The 24,942-nt window shown below is 45.0% G+C and overlaps 1 protein-coding gene across 1 annotated transcript in view; it reads left to right on the top strand.

The window, feature by feature from the left end:
- Positions 1-20,204, top strand: part of LOC311426607 (netrin receptor DCC-like) — a gene marked incomplete at its 3' end in the record, with an annotated part of 357,717 nt that extends 337,513 nt beyond the window's left edge. The window contains exons 24-29 of the mRNA XM_084503074.1: positions 425-651; positions 3,182-3,298; positions 5,899-6,054; positions 10,733-10,945; positions 19,367-19,509; positions 20,115-20,204. Of these exons, the coding sequence (XP_084359200.1) occupies positions 425-651; positions 3,182-3,298; positions 5,899-6,054; positions 10,733-10,945; positions 19,367-19,509; positions 20,115-20,204 (946 nt within the window). The remainder of the gene's footprint in view (positions 1-424; positions 652-3,181; positions 3,299-5,898; positions 6,055-10,732; positions 10,946-19,366; positions 19,510-20,114) is intronic.
- Between the last annotated feature and the right edge of the window lie 4,738 nt (positions 20,205-24,942).

The following is a 24,942-nucleotide window of genomic DNA, read 5'->3' as shown; positions in this document are numbered from 1 at the left end:
TGGTTGTTCCGCCTACCTTTTGCTTTCCAGATCAGGCTGAGACAGTCGAGCAAAGGATAGAAATTGATTCAAACAACGGGAGCTTCGTAAAGTCAAAAAGCTCCTCGAGCTTTTGTTCTGGTGGAATAATAGCTAGGGAGCCCAGGTCCTTCCCACGGAGAAAATTCCACTTTTTTCCCTCTTTTTCACCCTCTTTCACCCCTCTGCTGAACACGTGCTGCCCGTGAGCCCTTGGTGCCTCGTGCAGGGCACTTGGCAAGTGGCCACGTGGGGTCTTCCGTATCACCTACACCTTTGAAGGACACATCTAGAGGGCTTCTCTAGGAGATGCCCACGAGCAGAGGTCACTCCGGACCTGTCCTTGTGGCCTCACAAAGAGGAAACACGTCCCTAACGTGACCCTTTTCATTTTCCTTTGCTGCAGGAAACGTGCGACCCACAGCGCCAGCAAAAGGAAGGGCAGCCAGAAGGACCTGAGGCCCCCGGATCTGTGGATCCACCACGAGGAGATGGAAATGAAGAACATGGAGAAGCCGACGGGCTCCGATCCTGCAGGAAGGGACTCGCCCATGCAGAGCTGCCAGGACATCACCCCCGTCAGCCACAGCCAGTCCGAAACACAGCTGGGCACCAAGAGCACCCCACAGCCCGGTGAGGAGCACCCACACAAATACACTGATTTTCACTCACTTACTAGATTTGGGGCATTTCTATTCCACATATTCCCATTTTTTTCTCCCTTTCTGGCGCTATAAATCATTTCACTGTTGCTTTAGTAGCTGAGGATGCTTTTGTAAGAAATCAGACAATGAGAAACCTGATAGAGGCTGTGAAAAATTCTTTTCATGGATGATGTTTGCGGAAAACCTGTCTTTTTTATATATTTCTACACATTTTCTTTTTTTTTTAAATCCCGAAACTCAACTGGAAGCCAGCTGTAGTTCAGTTCGGATTCCAGGAAACACAGAGGGGGGAAAAAGTGAAGGAGAAAAAGAAATGAAAACTGAAGCAGAGGGAGAACGCGATCACGGAGAAGGTCAGCAACAGGCCCAGGAGGAGAGCTTGGGGCAGCAAGGCTGAGAAAGCTTCCAGATGTGAGGAAGGACATTCTCGAAGAAATAAGTGGTTTCGGTGAAGTTTCCCCCTCCTGTTTTTTAACCTCAGTGCACACCCCACATCACAGATTTGGCTTCAGCTAATAACATTTCTTCCGCCGTAATAAATAGGAAGTCTGGGGAGAGGCAGGTGGTGCGTACAGGCAGGGGCGGAGGGCAAAGCATGGTAAGTTGGAAAACATCAACATATTTCTCTTGAGTTCATCGTGAACACATCGCTCGTGGGCGACGGAGCGCAATAATGCCACGGTATCTGTTGGGGCTGTAAATAACGAAGGTGACTTTTTCAGCTGCTTCTGATGTTTTTCTCTTTTTTTTCTAGTCTGGAAAGGAAGGAAAAGTTTAAAAAAAAAGAGTTTTCATGTTGCTTAATGGATCTAATTATTATTATTTTTTTTTTTTTTTTTGACATTCTGCTCGGGGCTGATAGCTTTCTGTTTATCAAGATAATTGGGACGATGATTTGTATTGTTTTGAATGTAGAGGGCCTTGTTATGTCAAACGCTGTAAAAACATAACCAAAAGTTTCTCTCTGCCTAGCCAGACACTGCTGTTGATCAGGAGACCTGATCCAAGGCCCAGAAAGATCAATTTGAGAGCGCCGTTGACTTAAAATCGAGTGGTAGGAAGTCAGCACGGCGTATGAGCAAGTTAATGACAAAGGCCAGGCGAGATATTTTACGTGTGAACACCTTGGCCCATAAATAAACGTTTTTATGTCTCTTCTCAAAGTGTACCACACAGCTCAGCAATGCAGTCCCTGGCTTTTCACTAGCAATTAGGTCCCCTAATGGCCATGGAGAGCAGATTCAGCATTGCAGGCCTGAAATTTAGAGAAAAGTCATCAGGGAAAAAAAAAAAATAATAATAATAATCTTTTTGTGCAGATCTTTTTTGTGTTTGTTTGTTTCTTTTTAGACGGGATGTGTTTTTACTTGGGAACATCAGCAGCGAGTAGTCGGAGCGGGTATTAAGCTTCCCGGCGTGACAGTAATAAATGGATTTCGCCCATGGTTTATTAAAATTGCAGAAGTGGAATCAGAGAATCACAGAACATTAAGTAACATTAATATGAGGCTTATGTGAGACAAGGTAGGAAGGGAGAAATGCAGCTTTTATTTCGCTGCAAATTACTCCTCTGAACATCCAGCTCCCAGCACGTTTTCCTCCTGACAAGTATATTCTCGAGAATCGTTGGGCGCCTCGAGTAGCCCGTATTAATGGGACTAAATTAGAGCATCCATATTTCAACGCGTAAACAGAGTGTCTGAGTGACACGGGCACGCTGAGCCGCCTCTGAATTAGATGAGACGTAGGCAGAGGTGCCCCACGAGGCAGCGTGTCTCAGCTCGCTGAGCGAGATAGATGCGCTGGCTGCTCCTGGATCACAGGCACAATATTCACCTCGTTTGCCCTGACAGCTCCGTGTCATCATCGCCTGGACTCCAGCAACCATGGCAAGGAAAAACTCTGCCTGGATCTTGCTGTGGGAGGAGAAATCGAGAGGCTGGAAGAGCCACCACACGTCCCAGGGTCTGGAGTATGGGCGATCAGCACGTGGGGCTCGGTGGCACATCACAGCAGACGTCGTTTTCATCCTTTAGATGTGTCTCAAGGACCAAATTCGTGGCTGCCTGGATTTGTACATCCCTGATTTATCGTATCCTACTTCTCTATTTCAGGTCTTGAGACTTGAATTTGAAGCTAAGTTTGTAACAGGGAAGTTGCAAGAAAAATACCGCTTTTTTTTTTTTTTTTTTTTTTATGAAGTGATCGTGGATAATTTCCAAAGCAAAAGAAAATTAAATCGTGGAGGGGCTGGGAAAGGAGCAACGATATCTTAATTCTTTGACAGCAAACTGCAACCAACAATTTTGTTCAGAAAAAGGCAACCCAAATACTCCGCGTGGCTCTTCGCAGGTGGCGATATTTTAACGATTGGCTGAAATAACAGAATCCTAAAAAAAAACATTCAGTGATCTCACTGCTGGAAACGAGGTGAAGACATTCGTTTGTCAGATTTTCAACTAAGCTTTTGTGTGTGTGTTTTTTTTTTTTTTCCCCAGCTGCTGAGACAGAAGATGTTGGCAGCAGCATGTCCACCTTAGAGCGCTCGCTCGCCGCCCGCAGAGCCACCCGTGCCAAGCTCATGATCCCGATGGATTCCCAACCCACCAACCCTCGTGAGTACCAGCACCTTCCCCTCACCCCTTTCCGCATATTTGGGCCCTGCTCACCCATCCGAACATCTCCTGCGAGCTGCTGGCTGTGATCTAGCTACACCTCGCAATTAAAATGGCAGTAACCACGTTTCCTCCATCCCCAAAAATAAAAATCCTGGCAAAACTCTGGAGGAAAGTCAGAAATCAGGCATCTGCTCGACTCAGCGCTGGCTAAGCCTGAAGAATCCTTGTTTCTATTTTTACTGGGTGGCTAGCGGTGGATAAATCCCTCTGCCTGCCTTGAAAAGAAATAGGAGCAAGAGTTCAAGCTGGCAGAGCAGAAGGCTTTGCAATGCACTGATGCAAAGTGTGATATTATTATCCGTACTTTGAAGCAGCTGGATATTAGCACGGTTGCTCTGATATTTCCTTTTGTCTCTCGGAGCTGGCCACAACACCATATGCTTTTTCTCACTCTCTTATAAAGCAGAATTTTTAATAGGCATTAACTTCTGGTGACCGCAGCATTGAATGAACATCAGAGATCAAATTAATTTTTTTTTTCAAAGCAACAAAGTACATGAGAGAGGCAGGAAGGCTGGAGAGCACCAGAAAGCTTGTCCCATCCTGCAGAACTTATTAAAATTTCCAAAGTGAAGTTTTTGCTTTACTTCTCTGGTGGCCGGTATCTCCCAGGTTTTAGCGAGAAGTTCTACCTTTGACCTCCGAAAAGACATCCAAATAAAAATATCTGGAAATTGGCGTACCTGGGTTAATAACTGGAGCTGGGAAAAATGACAACGTGTTGCCAGAAATCCATTTAATCACAAAATCTCTTTGTAGCTCCGATGGTTATATGTAAATGCCTAGCTGCAGGTGCTCAGGAAGAGCCCATCACAAATTATATGTTAAAAAAAAAATAAAAAACACAACAAGGAACACAATGAAGGAGAGGAGAGGGAATAACTTACAATGGCTTTGCTCAGTAAATTATTCAGGGGGAACTGGTAACAGTTCCTTTAATTTGTGTTCCTTATGGGTGTGATTCGGGTCATGCTGCTAAACCTGGGCCTTGCAGGCATAAATCCTAGGGGTCTGGGGAGAGATTGAATTCACTTCTTCACATCTTGGACATGACATATTGCCAAATGGCAGCCTCTTTGGGGGGTGGGAGAAGGACTGCTGGGCTGGGGGAGAGAGCTCAGCCCCCCCTGGGAAATATTCCCATCTTGTAACCAGCCTAATTCCACAATTAGGCAATTTTCCCTTTTTTTTTTTTCTTCAGTGGGATTCCTCCTAACTTGACCTGGCGTGAAGGAGGGCAGCAATCCAGGAATATGGGTGGATTTAGAGCAGTGCAAAATAAAATCAGAACCACATCAGTCCTAATTACGATGGTCACAGTTAACCAAAAGTCAGGTCAACACCCTCCTACAGCATTCAGATAAAAGTCCTCTTAAATACATTTCCTTATTTTTTTTCACTCAAACGATGTTTTCTGAGGAACGTCAACGACAACGTCAGTCGAATCGGCGGCGACAAAATATTATGATTGTTTGCAAATAATTAAACGCCGCTTTCTGAAAGCCTTACTTGTGCATTTGTGCAGGCTGAGTTGTGCTGAATGTGTCTCCTTCCCCAGAAAACGAAACCGAGGCTTTGTCAGATTAGATGCTTTAATTAATTTCTCGCCGTTTGCCTGCCACTGAAAGAAATTGTCAGCAGCGAGCGATGAAGAAGATTGAGGAAGCGACGGTAAAAAATGGATCCTGTAAAACCTTAAATACCAAATCTGGAAGTATTCACCTGGTTTTGATAATCACTATTTACAGTCTTTGAAAACAAATATCCTCCACAATGGGCCTTTGCTTACCAAGGTGGAAGGAGCCTAAAGCAGATAAATCTGTTGAGGCTTTGGTGATACCTTTGATGGGTGTAAAGCTGCTGAAATGCAGGCACAAACACCAAAGCTGACGTGTGGAGAGGAAGAACATCAGGGGTGAGGAGGTCTTGGGGCTTCACACCATCAGTCCTGCCCTCCCCTGATGTTTAATTAAGCCCTGGCCAGCGCCGCATCGCTCTGCCGTGTTTTGGGGAGAGGTTTCTCTTTCCCTCCCTCCCTAAATCTGAAAAAAAAAACACAGCAATTCTTTTTTTTTTTTTCCAAGAAAACATGAAAATGACGACTCCGTTGCTCTGGCAGCTTCTGGAGAGCTTGAGTGCAATTCTGAATTTCCTACTTTGTCATTTCTGCAAGCTCGTCTTGGGTGCCGTGTCTTTACATGACACAGTACACGGTAAATGTAAATGGTGTTGAGGGAGCTCCTTGATTTGGTCAGGGAAATTCTGTTTCTTATGCCCTAGTACAATCGATATGAAGTGTAACTCCAATTGCTGACAGGCTACGGCGGGACAGATTTGTTGTCAGATCGGCTCAAAATCGCACGGATTTATTGAAAATATTTGCTGTTACCTTTCCCCCAGGTTCTTTGCAATGGAGTGCAGCAAGGAATAGTAATCCTCTGTTATTTTAAAAAGGAAAGTCCTGGATGGAGCAAGAAGGAATTGCAATGCTGTTCTGAAAGCACTCATTTCATCTTCTTTCTCTTCTTCCCTTTCAGCTGTGGTCAGTGCCATCCCTGTGCCCACCCTGGAAAGCGCCCAGTACCCCGGGATCCTGCCGTCCCCCACCTGCGGATACCCACACCCCCAGTTCACCCTGCGGCCGGTGCCTTTCCCCACCCTGGCTGTGGACAGGACCTTTGGAGCAGGAAGAAGTGAGTTCATTTTGCTTTGTTATCACGCTGCTCGGACATAGTTTCCTCTCTGGGTAGGATGGGAGAGGTCTAGCCAATGCAAATCCCACTGCTTCCCTTTTTGGGTTCATTGTGGGAGCTGGGATAAGCCCGGTCTGGTGGCAGCAGTTGGCTGTTGTGACTTAAAATCTGTGCTGAACTCCAACTCCCCTTAAAATGAAACATCATTGCATCTCTGATCCGACCCTGTCCTCTCTGCAGGCCTGTTTCACTCTATTTTAATTGCCTTTGCTTTATTCATAACGATATTCCCAGGCAAACTGAGGCTTCAAGAGCTCTTCTCCATCCCAGGGCAGATCCAGTAGCACCGTGCATTAAAATCATCTCCAGCAGCACTTACACGACCTCTCCACACAGTGTCTTCCCAGGCTTAGCTGCCCTCGCTGCCAGAAACGTTTTCATAATGTCTAACATCCTAAAACGTAAGGCAGCTGGTTCTTGTTTGGATCGTAGCTGGCACAGGGGGAAAAAAAAATAATTTTCTTCCTTTTGCAGCTACCTTTTATGCATTTGAATGCTGTTATCTCGCCTGACATCACTCGTTTCTTCCCTAGACTGAGCTGTATATTCAGATTTGCTCCTGTTTGTTCATATCCTGCCCTCGTGCAGGAATAGATTTGGGGCTTGGGTGTTCCCACATCCCCTTAGCGTGGTCTGGGACCCAGCCTCACCTCCACGAGCTCCTCGCAAGCCTCTCCCGCAGGTGGCAGCCAGCTGGTCTTTGTTCCAACCTCGGCGGCGTGCTCCGGCATACTAATTACAGCTGGAGGGCTCCCGTTCCCTTCTAATTCTCCCTCACCTCGACTGCATACCAAGCCCGAATTATTGACAGATTAATGTCAATCTGCTACGCGTCTTCTTTCGCATCGCAGAGAGTCCGCGCTGCCCGTCCGCGGGGGATTCATTTTGAAAGGACTGATTTCCCCTTCTGCTTGCCTGTTGCTTTCAGTCGGTTCAGACAGGTCCTCGGGGAACCGATGATTGAAATCCTAGGATTGTAGGTAAAAAGTGGGTTCAGGTGTCCTGCTCATCACCCCAACATCATTCGCTCTCTCTTCAATGGGCTTGCTGAGATCCCTTCAAAGCCGGTTGGCAATTTCCTCTGGAGGGCCTCACTGCTATAATCAGGTCTTGATTTGCTGCTTAAATCAGCACCAAATCCTCCAGAAATGCAGCGCACAGAAACAAAGGAGATTCAGTTCCTTGCATGATATACTTTAGACGTTGAAAAAAAAAAACAAAAAACTACCTGTTGCTTGCCTAATCATGGAGATGGAAGAAAAAAAAAAGGAAAAAAAATAAATGATTTTTTGGGTCTGTTTCTGAAATGACTTGGAGAAAAATGCTGGAAGTGTGATACACAGCCAGAAAAAGAGCTAGGGAAATCTTACATGTCACAGGGTAAGAAAATGCTGCCTGGGACGTGGCTGCTCGGGGATCAGCTGAGCACCCACTGTTTTTGCACAGCCCCAAAGCCACAGCTTCTGCCTGAGCCAGCCAGGAGCTTCACACGTCTAAATGAGGATTTTTCAAACCAGAAATGGACGAAATCCTGCCTGTTCTGCCTGGACACGCATAGGTTTGCCCAAGTCTTTGAGGTGCAGCATGCCTGGGAGTTGACCAAAAGGTTGCTAATGCACAAAAGTTCAGGCAATTTCCCATTAAATAATTCAAAACTGCTGGACACACCATCGCCTTGTTTGGCTAATGGCTGGTTTCAGCTGATCGAGGTCTGGGTAATCAGGCCTGCATGGTATTTTGAACATTATCAAAGCCCATTAAATGTAAAATGACAATCTGTTATAGCTGTTGCGGTCGTCCTGCTAGCAAAGGCCATTGACTTCCAGAGCTCTCCGATCACAGTGAGTGCCCCCAAATGAAATATTCGCTTCCCTCGCTATGCCTTACACCACAGCACAGCCATGAAGCAGAGGCACATGGAAAATCATGTTTGTTTTCCAGTGACACTACATTCTCGTTGTTTTAATATGATCGAGCGGGGTTTTGGGGGAGAAAATAGCAGTGAAAGAGACTTTTCCATCTATTTTCAGAGACCTTTTCATATATTTTTCATATATTTTACCCCTCAGTGAAAAACTCACTCGATGGTTGACCAATTGCATCTGTGTCAGAAAAAAAAAAAAAAAAAACCAACAAAAAAACAAACACAAAACACACAAAACCCTCTGCAATAATTCCCTGCCTGTGGTCCTCCATGGCCAAGCACCCTATTGATCAAGACGTAGCACTTGCTGAATAAATCATGTGCAAGGCCATTAGCAGGGTTGTTGCTTTGCATCCTGCCATGCTTGAACACCCTTTTTTGGAAGGCTTTTTTCTGGTTTCGAAGGCTTCATCTCGTTGACCTGAAGATGCAAGTGCCGCAACTTATCTTCGGGATAAATTTTCTGCCGGAGAGGGAAGTAAATAAAACGAAAAGGAGAGTCAGGCCCCAGCCAGAGCCAGCCTTGAGTAATAGCTGGCTTGCCTGCTTGATGACAGCTGATGACAGTGCCAGCCATAACATGCAATTGGTAAATATAACATAAAAAATGGCTGAGCCATAATAAAGTGACTGTTGTCTGTTCAGCAGTCCTTCCCGTGGCTTGCCTTCTCCTCCAGACTCCTCCAGAATTCTCTGCTTGCAATTTAAATAATTAAAAAAAAAAAAAAAAAAAAGTCTTCTTGAGCATGAAACACCTTCATTAGACCACTTACCTTCAGTTTTTGGTGGTGAGTAGCAGTAAGCATCTATTTTCCCTCGTCTCTTCAAGCAGGACGAGAGCTTCCCCAAAGATCTGTTCTTAAAGGCTGCAGTGAACAGTGCTGGGCTCCACGGGGTAGCTCAGGCTTTGACAAACATCTGGAAGGACATTTTGAGGCTACGAACAACGACAAAAGGCTTTGTTTTCACTTCAGGCAAAGGATTTGCTCCAGAAAGTGTTGTGAGCTGGGGTGGATACCTCCGTGAGTCTCGCTTGCATCTTCCTTGAGTGGGAGAAGGGAGAGAAGAGCATCACGGCCATGGTAGCCTCAGCACCAGGACGTTTTGACGTCTTCTTGAATGTGTGGGCAGTGAGCAAGGGTGGAACGGGTTAAACCGACATTCCTGCCCTGCCCTGCTGCAAGTTATCCTTAAATCTCTGGCTGCTTTATGGGGAATGTTTGCCCTCCGAGAAGAAAACAGCGAGAGGTCTGCCGGGCAAGGAAGGAAAGCGAAGCAGAGCTAGGTAATGGCTTCATTATGCAAAAAGCCTTGAAGGTGGAAAGAAGGAAAATGAACCACCGTCAGCAAAACTTTCACAAAGTGTAGATGATTTTGACCTTGGTCTGATCCTGCAATCGGTTTGCTTTCTGTGGGGTTCGATATCGCCGGGGCTGTCTGCGCGATTGCCATAGGAACAGGCAGCAGGGCCGTGGAAAAAGAGGAAAAATCCTCATTTTCATTTCTCAAAACTGCTTTGCCACTTAGTAGGTAGTAATTACTTATATACTTTGACATTAATTATTATAAAAATGCCTCGAGATTTGACTTGGCTGTGTAATTGCATGTTATTTACACAACGAGCTCTGGTTGTTGCAGCAGGCTCTGAAAGAACCCCGATCCTCTGGAGTATTTCGGGTCCCGGTGTAATAACTAATTCGGCTATCTGTGAGTCAAGAAGGTTGTTTTCTTCGCGAAAAGGTTGAGCTTTTCTCAGATTCCTGTTTCCTGACACAAGCTGCAGGATTAAGTGGGGTGCTGTGAGCCATCCAGGTACTGTGGAGACGTCGGACAAAGCCACAACACGTTCAAATTAAACATGGTCCTGCTGTGATCGTGCTCTTCACTAAACAATTTGCTCCCTTCCCGTTCTGCTTGTAAATAATGGCAGGGCTTGCAGATGCTCTTGCCAAGAGGAAACATTTTTTTTCAATCCTTCTCCTTGGGGCACAAGAAGGAGAGTCGGGTAAGAGCTTGGGAAGGGTCCGAAAAAGAGAAAATGAGAAAAGTTGAGGCTGAAAGCCTCTTTTCAGACACTCCGCAGAAAATCGGGAGGCTGGGCTTGATATTAGAAGGTCGACGTGGCACATTGAAACCTCTGAAGAATTGACTTTGAATCTAGGCTGATAAAACAGCAACCTGGGGCTTTGGCACACTAAACATTACAGCTGTCTCAAGGAAAAACAACGTTGGTTATGTGGAAATTAATTAAGTCCTTTCTTTGAGTCTATCTTCCCTCCACTATGACTGGAGCTGCACTGTCATGCTGAACGTAATGAGTCTCCACAGTCATAGCTTGTTTCCATCTCCACATGATAGATTTACGTTTTTATTGGTTTTTAATACTTAAAAGCGCATGGAGGGGAAAGGGAGAAGGAGATGAAAACACCACGCTTGTTGTTGGTTGTTTTTTTTTTAAAGGAAGATATATTTTGCTTTAAATGGCACCTGGCCGCTCTGAGCAACATCTGGTTTTTTAATTCAGCTGCCAATAACTTGGGATGAAAATGTTTACGCGTTCCTTGCCGCTCGGCGGAGGGCGGAGGGCGACGCCGTACCTTCTGCTGCAAATGACCGTAAAAGTAGGAAACGCTACCTAAAAAATACTTCGATAACTGTTGTTTTTTTGTTGTTGTTTTTTCTTAACCGATGCAGCTGTAAACGAAGGACCAGCCCCGCAGCAACCCTCCTTGCTACCACCGACGCAGCCTGAGCACTCCAGCAACGAGGACGCCCCGAGCAGGACCATCCCCACCGCCTGCGTGCGCCCCACGCACCCGCTCCGCAGCTTCGCCAACCCCTTGCTACCTCCGCCCATGAGTGCAATAGAACCGAAAGTCCCTTACACGCCACTTCTGTCTCAAACAGGTAAGGGGCTGGGCTCTGCTCCCACTTGCTTTCAATTCAGGACCAAAAAAAACAAGCAGCACGAAGCTGTCCCATACCTGGAAGAAATGCTTACAGGGTGGAAAATGAATATATACACGTTTTTTATGATAATAATCCAATAACTCATTCTGACGATCTGGAATGAAAATTCAGGACGAGGCAATAGCTCAAAATCAGAGCTAACAAGCAAGTGATAAAAATGAATTAAATGAGATGCCAGATTAATCATTCGGTCTTGTTTCCAGTCTCCTGTTGTGCTACAGTGACTTGAACCAATGCCAACTGCTTGAGTTGTTCTGAGGCTCGCCTTTTTGATAATGAAAGGACTATTTATGTATGCTGGGAAGGGACTGACTGCAATCCTCTCCAGTGTGCAAACCACTCAAAAATTTAAAAAAAGAAAAAAAAAAAAAACAAGCATGGAAGGAAGAGAAAGGAAATTATAATTAATAAATAAATAAAAAGCTACTAAAATATTGCCACTTTTGAGTGAAGTTTAGGAAAATAAAAAGGATTTTCAGACTGGCATCTCATTTTAACTGTTTACCCTCCTCCTTTACCTTGGATGATCTCCAGTTTGGCTCAGACGACCTCTGAGATTTCAGCTTCTCTTTTTTTCCATTCTGACAGTGCTTTCTGAGCGTGGCTTTCTTGCCACACAGCATATGGCAGTTCAGCGTTTGCAACAAGCAAGTTACCCCCCAAAAATCCCTACATTTTTACTGGAAGCACCTGCTATCCATCAGCGAGTAATCCAGTTTCTGACAGCAGGCAGAAGGAGATAAATCCTTACGTGTTGGAGAACTGCTTTTGCCAACTAGAACTGGGAATTATTTTTTATATATAATAGAGTCCATTCATTTTTATGTAGCATTTTCTCTACTTGTCTTACCCCAGCAAAGCACAGGTACCTCCAAAGGATCGTGTTGGACTGGGAGTCAACTGGAGTTTACCTTTGAATCCCAGGAGAGGTAAAAAAACAGATAAATATGGGGCTTGTTGCTAATTTTCACAGAGCCCTGTCATCCTGAAAAAGAAAATTGCCTTGGTTTAGGTCAGTAATCACACGTAAGCAGATGCAGGACTTTGTTATTAGGCAAAATTAAGCGCTGAATGTGGCGACGCTTGGCCAGAAAGCCATGAAAAACAAATAGAGCAAATGCTAAAGCAGTGAAATATTCTGTTGTGCTGGCCTCCGTCATGCAGATGAAAACAAGTGGCTGGGTTATATATGGCATACAGACTATGGTATTCACTGTTAGATTAAAATCACAATTTCTAGCATTTAGATTTGTGTATAACTTTATTTCTGCTCTCCCCCCGGCTATTTTGTGGTGTCGGGGGCTATGTATTTTTCTCTCTGTGTGGCTTTTCTTGCTTTTCCCAATGCACTTGTCCTCATAATCATTAGCCAGACTGATGTTGGCTCCTTTAGCAACTCTTTTTAGAAAAGTTTGCTCGGTGAATGTTGACTTCTGCTGGTGCCCCCGGGCAGTGGGGTGTGCAGAAGTGATGCTGGTCCTCACTCACAACTGGATTGCTCCAGCGGTACCCACTCCTGAATCCCACTGCTCTCAAACTCTTGCTTCTTTTCGCTTAAATTGGGAGGTCAGCCACCTTTTAAACTCAGCCGGACAACTGAAAGGAAGTGAAGAGAGAAAACATTAAAAAAAAGATGTCAAAAACCAACGTTTCATTTCACATTCTGTGTATTTGATGCTTCCATTAGCCCGATAGCTCGGCCATATAAATACCATGAAAGGGAAATTCTGCAGATGTTTTGTGACTTTCCAAAGCTCGTGATTAAAGGTTCTTAGCAATTTCCATGTTGGAATAACTCTTCCTTTCTCAACCTGATAGATAGAATTAATTACGTTCTCCCTGCGTTTTTCTTGGCCTCGAGACGTTTTAACACGTCCTGTGTAAATGAAGCAGTCGGGCCATAAGGAATGGATTCATCATGACTTAAATCTATTGAACTACTCTTTGCTTTGCTGTCCTATTTTTTAAATAAGTGTCAGTCAGGTGTCGTAGCCCTTCAGACAACACGGAACGAATGGAACAAGCCTGCAGAATTCAGAAGGGGAAAAAAGCAAGAGAGGGCTGCAGAGATTTCCAGCAAAGACTTCAGAAAGCAGGAACCTGAAGTTAAGAGGACCTTTCTCCATCAGCCATGGTGATTTTGGGTTTTGGAAGCGTGAGGCACGAATTTTTGACAGCTGTTGACTGACAAGGTTGAGGGAGGAATATTCAGACGACAGCCCTAGAGCTGGTATCTCTCACCGATCCTCGGGCAATATTAGAGTTGAAATTAGGTTTTGGATCTGGCCCAGGGAATAGATGAGCTCTTTCTTGGCTTTGATTGACCTGCTGCTAAAAGGGGGTATCGCCTCTGATATTTTATCTGTTCAGTATATCTCTGTATAATTAGCTGTTAAACTATATCATCTGGTTCATAAAAAAAGACATACAGGCATCATTATTCAGTTCTGGGGGATTTGGCCACGAGGGTAGGAATAAATATTAAAAAGGCCGCGCTCCCGGTGTTGGGTCATGGCTTTAGCAAAATCTGAAGCTAAAATTTGCCATTTTTCTTCTTTTTTTCCCCCTAATTTTTTCCTTGATCGCCATCAATCTGAACTCTTTGCATTAAGCCCTTCCTATTGATATTTCATAGGAGATCTCACCTTTTCGTCACGGCTTGGTGAGCAGGCACTTGAGGTTCCTAACACTTATTCGGAAGGCGTGAGACTACGTCCGTGATCTTTCCAATCCCCACTGAGGCTGCTCTCACTCCTCGCTGCTAATCATGTGCACAGCCATCGAAGGGATTTGACTCAGTCCCCTTTCAGGTTAAATAGAAAATGTTTGATGGAGTGTCGAGCTCATTGCATTATAGATACGACATAAATCCCCCAAATGGACGGGAAAGATTTTTATTTTTTTTCCCCACTCACAAATGAAAATTCCTTTTAGGTCTTTCTGATCAGCTGCACTTTAAATGCGCCTGAATTAGGATGTCATTTTTCTTCCCCAGAAGCAAGTGATGGGAAACGCTGCCTCCGAAGTGGTGGTTTTGATATGGTGTCACCGTGCTGTAACTTCAACCTTTTCAAGCTCCTTTGCCTTTTGTGAGACTATAAAAGTGTTTTTTTTTTTTCTATTGCTACTTCACAAAAAAAAAAATGCGTAGCTGGAAATCCAAATTCTCATCTTATCACTTTGTCTTTGCTTCCTTGGGAAAAAAAAAGAATAAAAAATCCTGTGTTCTCAATGTCAGATGTTTGGGGAGGAAAAGTGAAGAGAGGGGGAAAGACGTGGCAGGCAACATGCCTGTGCAAAAAGCAGAAACTAAATATTGCCTGGACGGTCCTGCAAATCCTTTCCGTGTGCGGGTGAGCAAACAAGATAAAACTGAAGATTTGCAAAGCCCGTTTGGCTAATATTAGGTAACAGTCAAGTAAGTGATGAAATCAAGAGGGAAAAAGGGTATATTTGTATACGAGTAGTGAATCCTGGGCATGATAATCTCACAAAGCAAGTGTTTGGGGCCTCACAGATACTGAAGTTACAGTTATCCCTAGAAAAGTGAATATAGGAATAATGCTGATTCAAAATTCCAGATTCAAAAGCAAATCACTCTTTTATTCCTTCAGCCTTTACCTCCCACCCCTTCGATTCTCGAATGCTTTGTCCTCCGTGTTGTTTTCCATGAAAACAAGCTTTCTCCATTCAAGTGACAAAGAAGTGTCATAAAAGGGTCAGCCCTGTCTATTAGAGGAACCTGGCCCCGGTGCAGTGAAGTTTAATTAGCACAGGGATAACTCCAGCCACCTGAGTTGTCTCATTAAAATTGACAGGGCAACTGGAAGGTGTAAAGTGAAGTCAGGATGGAGGTGCTGGTCTGGGTAAGCGAACTGGTTCCCCTTTGGTAGAAATGACCCATTTCAATGGAACACAGCACTGAATTCCCTAAAAAAAAAATAAAAAATAAATAAAAAAATTAATATAAATCCTAAAAGAATACTTCTTCCAGCCAACGAGTCAGTTTTTCCCTAACAGTTATTTATCCCATGTACTATTTCTAGCAAATAGATTAAAAGAAAACAACCACGAAGAGCATTTGAGAAGACAAAAGAGCGCTATACCAAATCCCTGCCGTGTTTCCACGTATCTGAGCCGCCTGTGTTGGTTTTGTCTTGAAATGCCCTTTCCACAGTCACAGTTTATGTACCTGTTTTGAAGCCCTGGCACGTAAAAAGGTGTGAAATTCATCAGTGCTACTTCAAAAACCTCCCCAGTAGGCAGTCCCCGTACTTGCTCGGTACTGTATTTTTGCGAGTGATTAAATGACTCCTTTCTCTTTCTGTGTTTTATTTCTCCTTTCGCTTTATTTCTCAGACTCTCAGAGATTCCTAAATTAAACTTTGTCTCTTTTTAGAACAATTTCCCTTGCGGAATGAGCCGAGCCTCTATTGATTATCACCTCAAAAGTCATTTGCCGAAACTCAATTTCACGATGAAAAATATATATTTTTTTTTCCCCAGCTATAATGTAAAACAGCGAAGGCTTCGTATTTTTCATATGGTTACGTACTCTGTTCTCCTGAGAGGCGCTGTGTTACTTAAATGGGAGCACTCAGTCACGGAGAAACAAGCAAGCCCCGTTATATATATTGGTCTCATCTTTATGTTTCAACTTCTAAGTCATTTAAACTGACACTTTTTTATAGGTGGAAAGGTGCTGGTTAGAAAAAAAAAAGTGGTAAAGGTATGAGACGTGGGAGCAAGAAAAGATTATCCTTATTTAATTACATGTCTGACCTTACCCTCCTGATTTCTGATTTTGGACTTTTATGGTCCCGTTGTACAGGACACGTCTTGGCACTCTTCGTTCTCCAAAAATCCTGTTTTTACGAAATTAAAGTCCTATCTGCACCCCAATATATATCCAGGATGGACAACAGCAGGGTAGAAAAAGACTATAACAGGATTTGGAGGTATTTGCAAAAGGTATTTAAGCAATCTGTTGAATAGCCCACTGAAAAGTGGCTCCTCCTTATAAATAAAAACGTGAGCAGGAGCAGAAAGTTTAGGCAGTCTGGAAACCACTGGCGAACCAAGCTCAGAAAGCTTTCCACGAAATAGGAAATTTCTGCTATGCTCAGGAGTCAGTTTTTGCACACATGCACAAAATCCACACACTTTGGGATTTCCAGTAAGACTCAGAAACCTCGGCCGCCTCCAGGATGCTCAACCTCGTGGGGCTCCTCTTCTGGAAGATGGAGTTCAGGTGTGCTGGCCGAGAGAGAAACAAAGGCTTGCTGTGATCAAGGGCTGAAAAAGAGATTTTCATCTCTCCTTTCCTTTTGGCCACTTTGAAATCCCTGTTGTTGTGCTGGCGGCTGATAAGAGTTTTGGCATTTGGGATGGAAGACTCACGAGGACAAAGGGCATTAAGGATTGACAGGAGTGCAGAGCCACACAAAAAGGGGTCAGTGCGCAGAGAAAAATTGCCGTGAGATACCAAAAGAAATCTCTGCTACGCTCCATTTTCAGCTGCCTCTGCAGACCGAGTGATCTTCAGCTGCAGATCTCCAGATCTCAGGCAAAGACCTTGCCTGACCCAAAACATTGTTTGCTTTGCTGAAGAACCCAGAGCAATAAAAACAACCAGTTTGACAACACTTTGTAGGATGGCATTGCTATTTACCCTGTTTCTACCCAAATTTTCTTCTCTCATACCTCTGAAGATCACAGTTGGTTTCTCCGAGGCACTTGCAAGCTTGTGTTGAGAGGCGTGCAGGCTTTTCTCTTCCCTCATTTCCTGCGATCAGAAGCAGCAGAATTTGCAGCAAAGCTTCCCCATTCTTCTCTTTCAGAGAGATGACTCATTCTCAGATAATTTTAGGCTCCTAATGAATGGGTGGCTGCTCCGTGCCAGCCTTGGAAGCTCACTGTGCAGCCAAAAAAGAGCGAGGGGATCTTCTGAAAGACGATTCATCCAGGCCCCTTGCTGGGGAAGGTCACCAGAGCAGAAGCTTGGCAGAAAGGTCTGTGCAGTTCTCCTTGTGTTATTACAGCTCCAGCTGTATTTCTGACCTTCTATAGTAATAGATATCATAATCACACGCCCATTTTATGTACCAAAACTAAGTTTTGGTACATAAAATATACATAAAATGCATAAACAAGTTTTGCTCCTAAATGAAGATCTTGAGGAACCTCACCAGAAGTCATTTTGAACTCCATCATCTTGAGGAACTCTACCAGCACTCATCTTTAACTCCAACCGTTTTCCATTATGCCCAGTTTCTTGCCATCTCTCCATAAAGTAGCTCCTTTCGAGTTCTGCATTCATCTTCATTTTCCTAACCTCTCATTGAGTGAATGCCAAGCAGCCCTCCCAAGGTATCGCTGTCAAGAGGATGGATGCTGTCTTGGGATTATTTCATGTCCATCGTCGTACCTCTTGGCCTGATGTGCACAAATAAATAGGTTTAGCAAACCACCTCTTTTGGGCTGACTCGTCTAATTATGAATTAGAAACACTGCTGTAAAACACTTGCTGGAGAACTTGAACTACCCGGCTCCGCACAAGGCAAATCGTCCCTGCGTCATTTTAGTGACAAACATCACGATTCACCTGTTGCTTTCGCGAGCTAAAGGGCAAAGAGACGCCCAAACCGAACGTATTCATCATTCTTATGGCTTCTCATTAGCAAGATCCAGGAGAGAACATCTGCCTTTGTGCAGAAAAAGAGGGTCTTTAAGTCCAATTACTGCAAATAATGAGTCGCGTATGAGAAACGTGGCTTTCACCGCAGGATTTACAGGAGTACGATAGAAACGCAGGCTGCGTTTCACTTGAGCTCCTCGCCGTCACAGCAAATATTTGCTTCTCCACGAGCCCATGAAAACCAAGCAGGCTGCGATGGGAAGCATCAGAAAAGCCTATTTATTTATTTATATGTATATAAAGATATATATATTGGAGGTAAGAGGGCATTAAGAGGGCAAAAAGGATGGAGATGGATACCATACCTTGGAAATAAGCCTTTTTATTAAGAAATGGAGGTGAGAAACATTCCTTTAAAAAAACTGATTTGAATGTGCATCACTTAGGAGATTGAATCTCTGGGGATAGCTGCTTCTTCCCTGCTTACTCGGAGATAGAGAAGTTTGAAGGGCCAGCTATTACGTGTTTGTTTGTTTTTTTTTAGCGATTAAACTGGAGCTGGAAGAGGCGAGTGTATCTCGGTGGTGATCTCTTTTAGCTCATATTAAGCTTTCACACTTCCCTAGCTCCAGCTATGAAATTATCGGAGATTCTCAGCCTGAAAGAAATGGTTTGTGAGTCCCTCCGTGTTCCTGCCCTTGTTTGCTGGGGCTCTCTCTTCATGAACATGCCGCCGGCAGCTCGATTTAGGGAGGCATTTGGCCCTCTCTTCTGCTCCACGGGGCTTTGGCTGCCTTAAACTAATTAAGAAAAGCACAATTATTTGAAACAGAGGCAGGTTAATCTACAGCTCTTGTCTCCTGGCTACATACTTGGGCTGGAAGGAGCAGAAGGCTGTCACGGCCACGGTGATTTGTTGGGATCTGGGGAGCCCAACGCCGCTCCATCCACAGCCTCCACCTGCTGGGGGAATTCTCCAGGTAGCTCCAGTCCTGGCTCAGAAGCTTTGCTTTAATGACCTGTTAACGATCTATAAGAAAACAGAGCTCATCAGGCAGGAGGAAGGGAAAAGGAACGGGTTTTTCAATTTGGGATTGAGGGGAAGGTGGTTCGGTGTTGTAAGGCGGCTGGGTGCTTCCAGAGCCAGCTGAACTGGCCACAGCAAGAGAAAAATGGCAATATTTCATAAATAAATTAAGGAAATATTCATTTACAAACAGAATACAACAGAAAAAGGGCAAAGAAATAGAACACAAGAGAGTTCAATAGAAAAAGGACAGGGAACTGGCTGAAGATCACGGTAGAGGAGATACTAAGAAAAAAGCTGTCCTATTAGGGTTTGTTATTTATGATTTTTTTGTTCCTTCTTTTAAGCCAGAACTTTAGGAGGAGCAGGCATGCTTGAAATGTCCCCATATTCAGCCTTAAATCCACGATGCGTTGTTTGAATACCCCATCTCACTTGGGTTTTGCAAGGTGACCTGGGGAGTCCCTTCCCGTCAGTAATCTCTTTTGATTTTTCTTTTTCTCCTCCCGAGCTGGAATAAAAAGTCAGTAAAATTTTTTTTTTTCAGGGAGAGATGAACTACATTTTTTTTTCAGGCTTGCTCCATGACCCGCCTGGAGGCCGGCGCTTGCCCCGAGGGATTTCGAAGCAAAAATTGTCCCCTTTTTCATAGAGATATCTTCTTAACGTGCCTTTTTTTTTTTCCTCCCTGCAGGGCCTAACCTTCCCAAGGCTCAGGTTAAAACAGCATCCCTCGGCTTGGCAGGGAAAGCAAGGTCCCCCCTGCTGCCCGTCTCGGTGCCCACGGCCCCGGAGGTGTCAGAGGAAGGCCACAAGCAGACGGAAGACTCCTCAAACGTAAGCAGCACCTTGGAGAGCCAGCCTGATGGCCAAGCTCATCACCATGTCTTCCCTAATCCCCTATCCACACGTTAATTTTTCACTGATAGTGAAAAATTCACCTCGGGCAGCAGGCTGCAGCGGAGAGCTATTAGGAGGGCTGTAAAAAGTTGTGGCGAGCCAGTAAAACTTTTTTTTCGGGGGCTTTAATGGACTTTGGGCATGTGATAAAGGGGAGAAGTGCTTAAATTCCCTGCTAATAGCAGCCACGGGACAGCTCGCACAGCCTCTCCTGAGCTGCTGGAGATAGGAGAGGGAAGAGGGGGGAGAACGGCGATAAGGGGAGGAAATAATTTTGGCAGGACGAAGGAGGATACAGTAATAGCGATAATGGAGAGAAAAAAATAACCCCGAAGAAGCAGATAAGTGAAACGGAAAAGATGGGGAAATTAGAATAAGCTTTTCGCTCCTATTAGGGCTCTCCGAGAGAAAGGTCTCGCGTGATCCAGGAGACGAAACTGTGCAAAAAGAAAAAAAGGAATAAGGGGAAAAAAAACCAACAATATTCTAAATATATGTTGTGTATCACTCCCGCTTATTTTTGTGTGTTTGTGCACCTGCAGGTTTACGAACAGGACGATCTGAGTGAACAGATGGCCAGTTTGGAGGGGCTGATGAAGCAGCTCAACGCTATCACAGGCTCAGCCTTCTAGGAGCTGGCGAGGGGACAGGTAACGATCCAGGAGCACTGCAGCATACCAGGATTTCACGCACACCACCCGCCTACATGACCCCATAACGTCGTCGCCTGCCCGGTTACCACTCCTTCAGCGCCAGGAAGGTTCCTGCAAAGTCCTCGGAGGAAAGATAAAAAGAAGAAGAAGAAGAAAAAATAAAAAATAAAAAAGGATAGTGATGGAAGTGTTACAGAACTGTAGAGCTGGCATCTTGACGTGATGAAAGCGTGGCAAGACGAACGAGGCCATCACCGCTGATGCCGCTGGATCGCTCGTTTTGATCTCCTAGTCTTCGTAGAGCCCAAGTTGTCCTGACTAACTCCTGTTTTACTCCGTAGAGGTCCGTAGCTTTTTCGTATAGCTCTAGTCTTACCTCACGCCAGTCTGGTTTGAAGCGTAGACCGTGCCATTAAGCAGGCAGCGTCGTAGGTCACTCGTCTGTTTTTCCTGAGTAATTACTGACTCCAGAAAGACCCGCAGCAAATGACCACGCCACCACGCCAAAACCTCGGAGCTTTTCCCAACAGCACAAACGAGAAGGCAAAACGCTCATTTATTTTGTCACTGCAGCCCCTCGTCTCGCACGAGCTGCTGGAAAAATGCAGCCACTTTAGCAAGCCTTTGGAGATCGCCCGAGGAATTGGGAAGCTTTCCCCAAAACCACCTTTCCTGCTTGAGACGGGCTCCGGGAGCAAAGCAAGCGAGGAGCAGTGAGCAGCAGGCCACGGGGAAGTCTTCGGCGATCCCCTCTCCCTCTGGGCCCCGTGCTTCTCGAGCTGCTTATTGACAACGGGCTGAATGGAGTAAATTTTGTGTGCACACACATTTTCTTGCAAAATTTTCGGCTGCATTCAGAGCTAATCCCTGTTTATGCAGCTGAATCACCAAAAGGGAGCCGATTTGCATATTTATCAGTTAGGAGGCTGCAAAACCCAATAAGAGGGTTTCAGATGAATTATTCCATTCAGCTCTGCCTTTGATTTCAAGCTTGAGTGGGTCATAATTTTAAAAGAGCATGGAAAGGATAGGATCTTTACAACCTAATAGCTCCTTTTATTAGGTGGGTAATTAAATGTGAATCTCCGAATAAAATATTTTGAGTAAAATGGCACTGCAACAGAAGTAATAATTCAGATTATTTTCTACGGCCCCGTGCTGTAAAGGAAAATCAGATGTCAAGGAGGAATTCGAATGCTTCATTAGGAACTCCAGTTGTGTTTGTGACAAAAAGCTCCTTAAAAACGCCTTGTTATTCAATTTGCTAAGATTTTAAGGAAATCTTTCTGGGGAGTAGGGAAATCCCGTCCGTACGGGCAGCTGAGCTTTCCAGCTCTGAGATTTGTTGCCAAAAAGACTGGAGGGAAAAGAAACGGCACAAATTTTCAGTGCTGAAAACCCAGCTCAGCTGTTGGGACCTACGAAACCACTACCTCCGTTTTTACTCAGAGAAAAGAGGGCTTCATGCGGCTTTTGAGTAGCTCCCCTTCGATATTTGCAGAGATTGACGTTGTCTGAAGTGGGAAGGTGAGGCCGGATCTGACTCTCCCTGATCCTTTAGAAAATACCTGCTACCCTGGGCTTGCAGCGGGCTATCTGGGAGCAGAAACAGCCCCCGGGACTTAAATTATGGGACATTAATCCCCAAGTTTGGTTGTTTTGGACACAACCCTTGCGGTGTCCAGGCGCTTTCTTTGAACGCTTTGGTATCGATCACCCTTTCTGTTTAGTTCAGGCATCGGCACCAAAGGCCCTCAAAGTCTGCAGGTTGATCTGGAGCTGCTGACGGTTCGAAGCATATCGATTTCCAGACTTGGCCCGTTTAAATCAATAAACTCCGTGCCAAAAGTGGTCTTCGTGTGCGCCACCCCTGGGAAGGGGCAACCCGATCAGCTCAGCCTGAGCAAGGCTCAACAACTCCTCTCCCCTCATTTTTTTTTGAATAAATGAGCAAGAAATTTCAAATTAAGTTCCGCATATCTCGGTAAAACTAAATTATCGCATATACGAACATCGACTTTCAGAAATTGTGTTTTTCTTTTTCTTTGCCTGTTTCAGCGGAGCCCTTGACCTCCGCTGAGCTCCATGACCCTAAAGGTGGGTGGTAGTCATCCCAAGGAGCCTTGGAGATGGTCCCAAGCATTTTTGAAGGTGATTTTTAGGCTGATTTTCATAGGATGCCTAAGGGCTGAAAAGCTCATTAGCAAGCACCTCATCCTACATGTGAACTATGTTACTTGCCAGCCCCAAATGAGTGCTTTAACACAAACCTCTTGCGTTGTATTTTGCTGATGCTCTGTTTATTTGCGGTGAGCTCGGCTTTGGCTTTCGACACGTTCCTCAGCTGTCAGAATCCTTACAGCCCGGGACTGTCTCAGCCGTGGCCACTCCCGGAGCAATGCAATGAGAAATCCGGCAAGGCTTGACAGGCTCGTGAAGCTCAACGGGAGCAGGGGAGATCATTAGCTAATTAGTGCAATGGGGCTGCCGTGAACAGGTGAAAAACAAATGAGTTAGCAGGCAAAAATGATTTATTTTTTTTTATTATTTTGGTCCTCCTAGACCTAAAACTTGGAGCAATATCAATGGCTCCAAAGGCTCAGGGCTCCCCAGCTCCGTGTATTTGTCTGCCAACTGCTTCGGTGTTCACTTCTGGTTGAGAAGTTTTATTTTTTATTTTATGAGCTGTTTATTTTTTTGGCAGGGGAAGGCTGATTTCTGGCATGTCACATTGGTTATATCACGATTCGGGGCTGGCCATCGGGTGTCCCTTCTCAGGGACCAAGCGCACGGCTTGGGCTTTACCCCAGGGGCATTTAGAAGCACCCTTGGTACAAAAAGTGCAGGTGTTGGTAGGGTCAAAGCCAGCAGCATCACCCAGTTGGGCATTAAATCCAGAAATAGGTGCAGGGAAGGGAAGAGCTCTGCAAGCAGGGCGAACGGCAAGCAGAAGGTGGCCGAGCTGCAACCCCTCGATCTCATTCCTGGAATGGATACCTTGGAAACTGGAGGAACCAAGCTTCTTTATTTATTTTTTCTCATTTTTAAGCAATCAAAGCCACTTCATTGGTGATCAGCGATCGCTTTTCCCTTCAGCTTTTCCCTTCATCTTCGTTTCCCCATTAGCTACTAAGTGTCCTGGTGTCGAACTGGATTCCCGGAGGTTCCACAACCTGTTTTTTTTTCAACTTCTCAGCAAAAAAAAAAAAAAAAGCATCGAACGCATCCTCATCCTGATCTTTGTTGGCTGGAGAACACGACACACAGCCCACACGTCGCGAGGTGGCACAAGCCCACGGGCTCCGCCGTATGCTGTAGACGTCCTCGGAGGTGCGAGGAAGCAAGGCCGGCAGAAGGAACAATGCTGTTTTTATTATTGTAAAATAGACCTGGCGATTCCTACATTTGCGAGTTGCCACCACGTTGGGGACGGGGCGGTTTGGGGCGGGGAGGGGGTGGGAGGGAGGGCGGACCTTTTTATAAGTAATATTTAATTTATTATTTCGAATGTTTGCTTTGGGATAATTTATGGGACGAGGGGTACCTGGCTGGAAAACCTAAAGCAGGCTGTTAAAGCTGCAGTGTGCCCACGGCCCCGCGTGCCGGGCTCTGGCACCGCGTCGCTCACCCCGAGCCGGAGCCATCAGGAGGGTTGAGCATCGTCACCGTGGCTGTCATGCACACCCGAACTCCTAAGTTAATTAGCTGGGAAGCCCAGCCTGCTAATTAAATGCTCTGACACTGGTGAAACTCGCCGTTTAAAGGGCTTCGCAAGGTAATTCAAAACTTCTTAGCAAACTAGTGATTTGTTTCTCTGATAGAAATGGGTAATACTACAGCTTTAACTAGCCTTAGTTTAAAAAAAAAAAAAAAAAAAAAAAAAAAAAGAGAGAGAAGAAAAACTCTTGTTGTTACAAAAGGCCTAAAGATGGCATTTTGAGCCGATAAACAGTTTCTTTAAATTGTCAGACTCTAGCATTGTTAACCAAATTAGAATAGTGACTGCAATATTTAAGTGTAAATCTTGTTCTATGAGAAAGGGAACTTGCTTACGGTTTAAAAAAAAAGACTGTTTCTACACACAATCTTGTATACTACTACATGAAGAAAAAGGGGGTTTTGTAATGCACTGTAGAACAGTCTCATAATTCATTTTTTATAGAAATGTTATTCCAATGGTGCATTTTTTTGTTTAATAAATAAAGTTTTGATACAATTTCCCTCTCTTGGTCTGGTCCATTGCCTAGCAAGCCCCGGGCATCGGTGCCCACACCGCAGGGCAATGCCACAGCCCCCTGCCTCTGCTGGATCCTTCCCTGCTTCATTGCTGCTTCCTGAGCCATGTGTAAATGCAGTTTGGAGCTTGGGGGCAATTTAAAGTGAATATTTGGGTACGTTCTGGATGCCACAGGGGTTGTGTCAGTGTGGGGAAGACACCACCAGAGAGGAAATCTTGCACAGAAAGACACAGTACCACCATGCAAACAGCTCTGTAGGTAGGCACTTTCTCACTCTTAGGAACTGGCCCCATACTGGCTAGACAAAAAAACCTTCAGGCCTTGGCTTTTTACTGTCACCAGCATGCAGAGTGCTAAAGCAGCTGCAGTGGCAGCTCCGCACGACTGGGTGGGCTGCCCAGCGCTTTCCACGTCCCCGAGCTGCCTGTGATGGGCTTCCAAGACGCCCTTCCAGCTGGGTCATTTCGCAAGCTATTTTC

The sequence above is a fragment of the Aythya ferina genome (assembly GCF_964211825.1).
Source record: "Aythya ferina genome assembly, chromosome: Z".
Classification (NCBI taxonomy): Eukaryota; Metazoa; Chordata; class Aves; order Anseriformes; family Anatidae; genus Aythya; species Aythya ferina.
The sequence above is the reverse complement of the archived record's forward strand: the minus strand, read 5'-3'. Positions and strand labels throughout refer to the sequence as shown.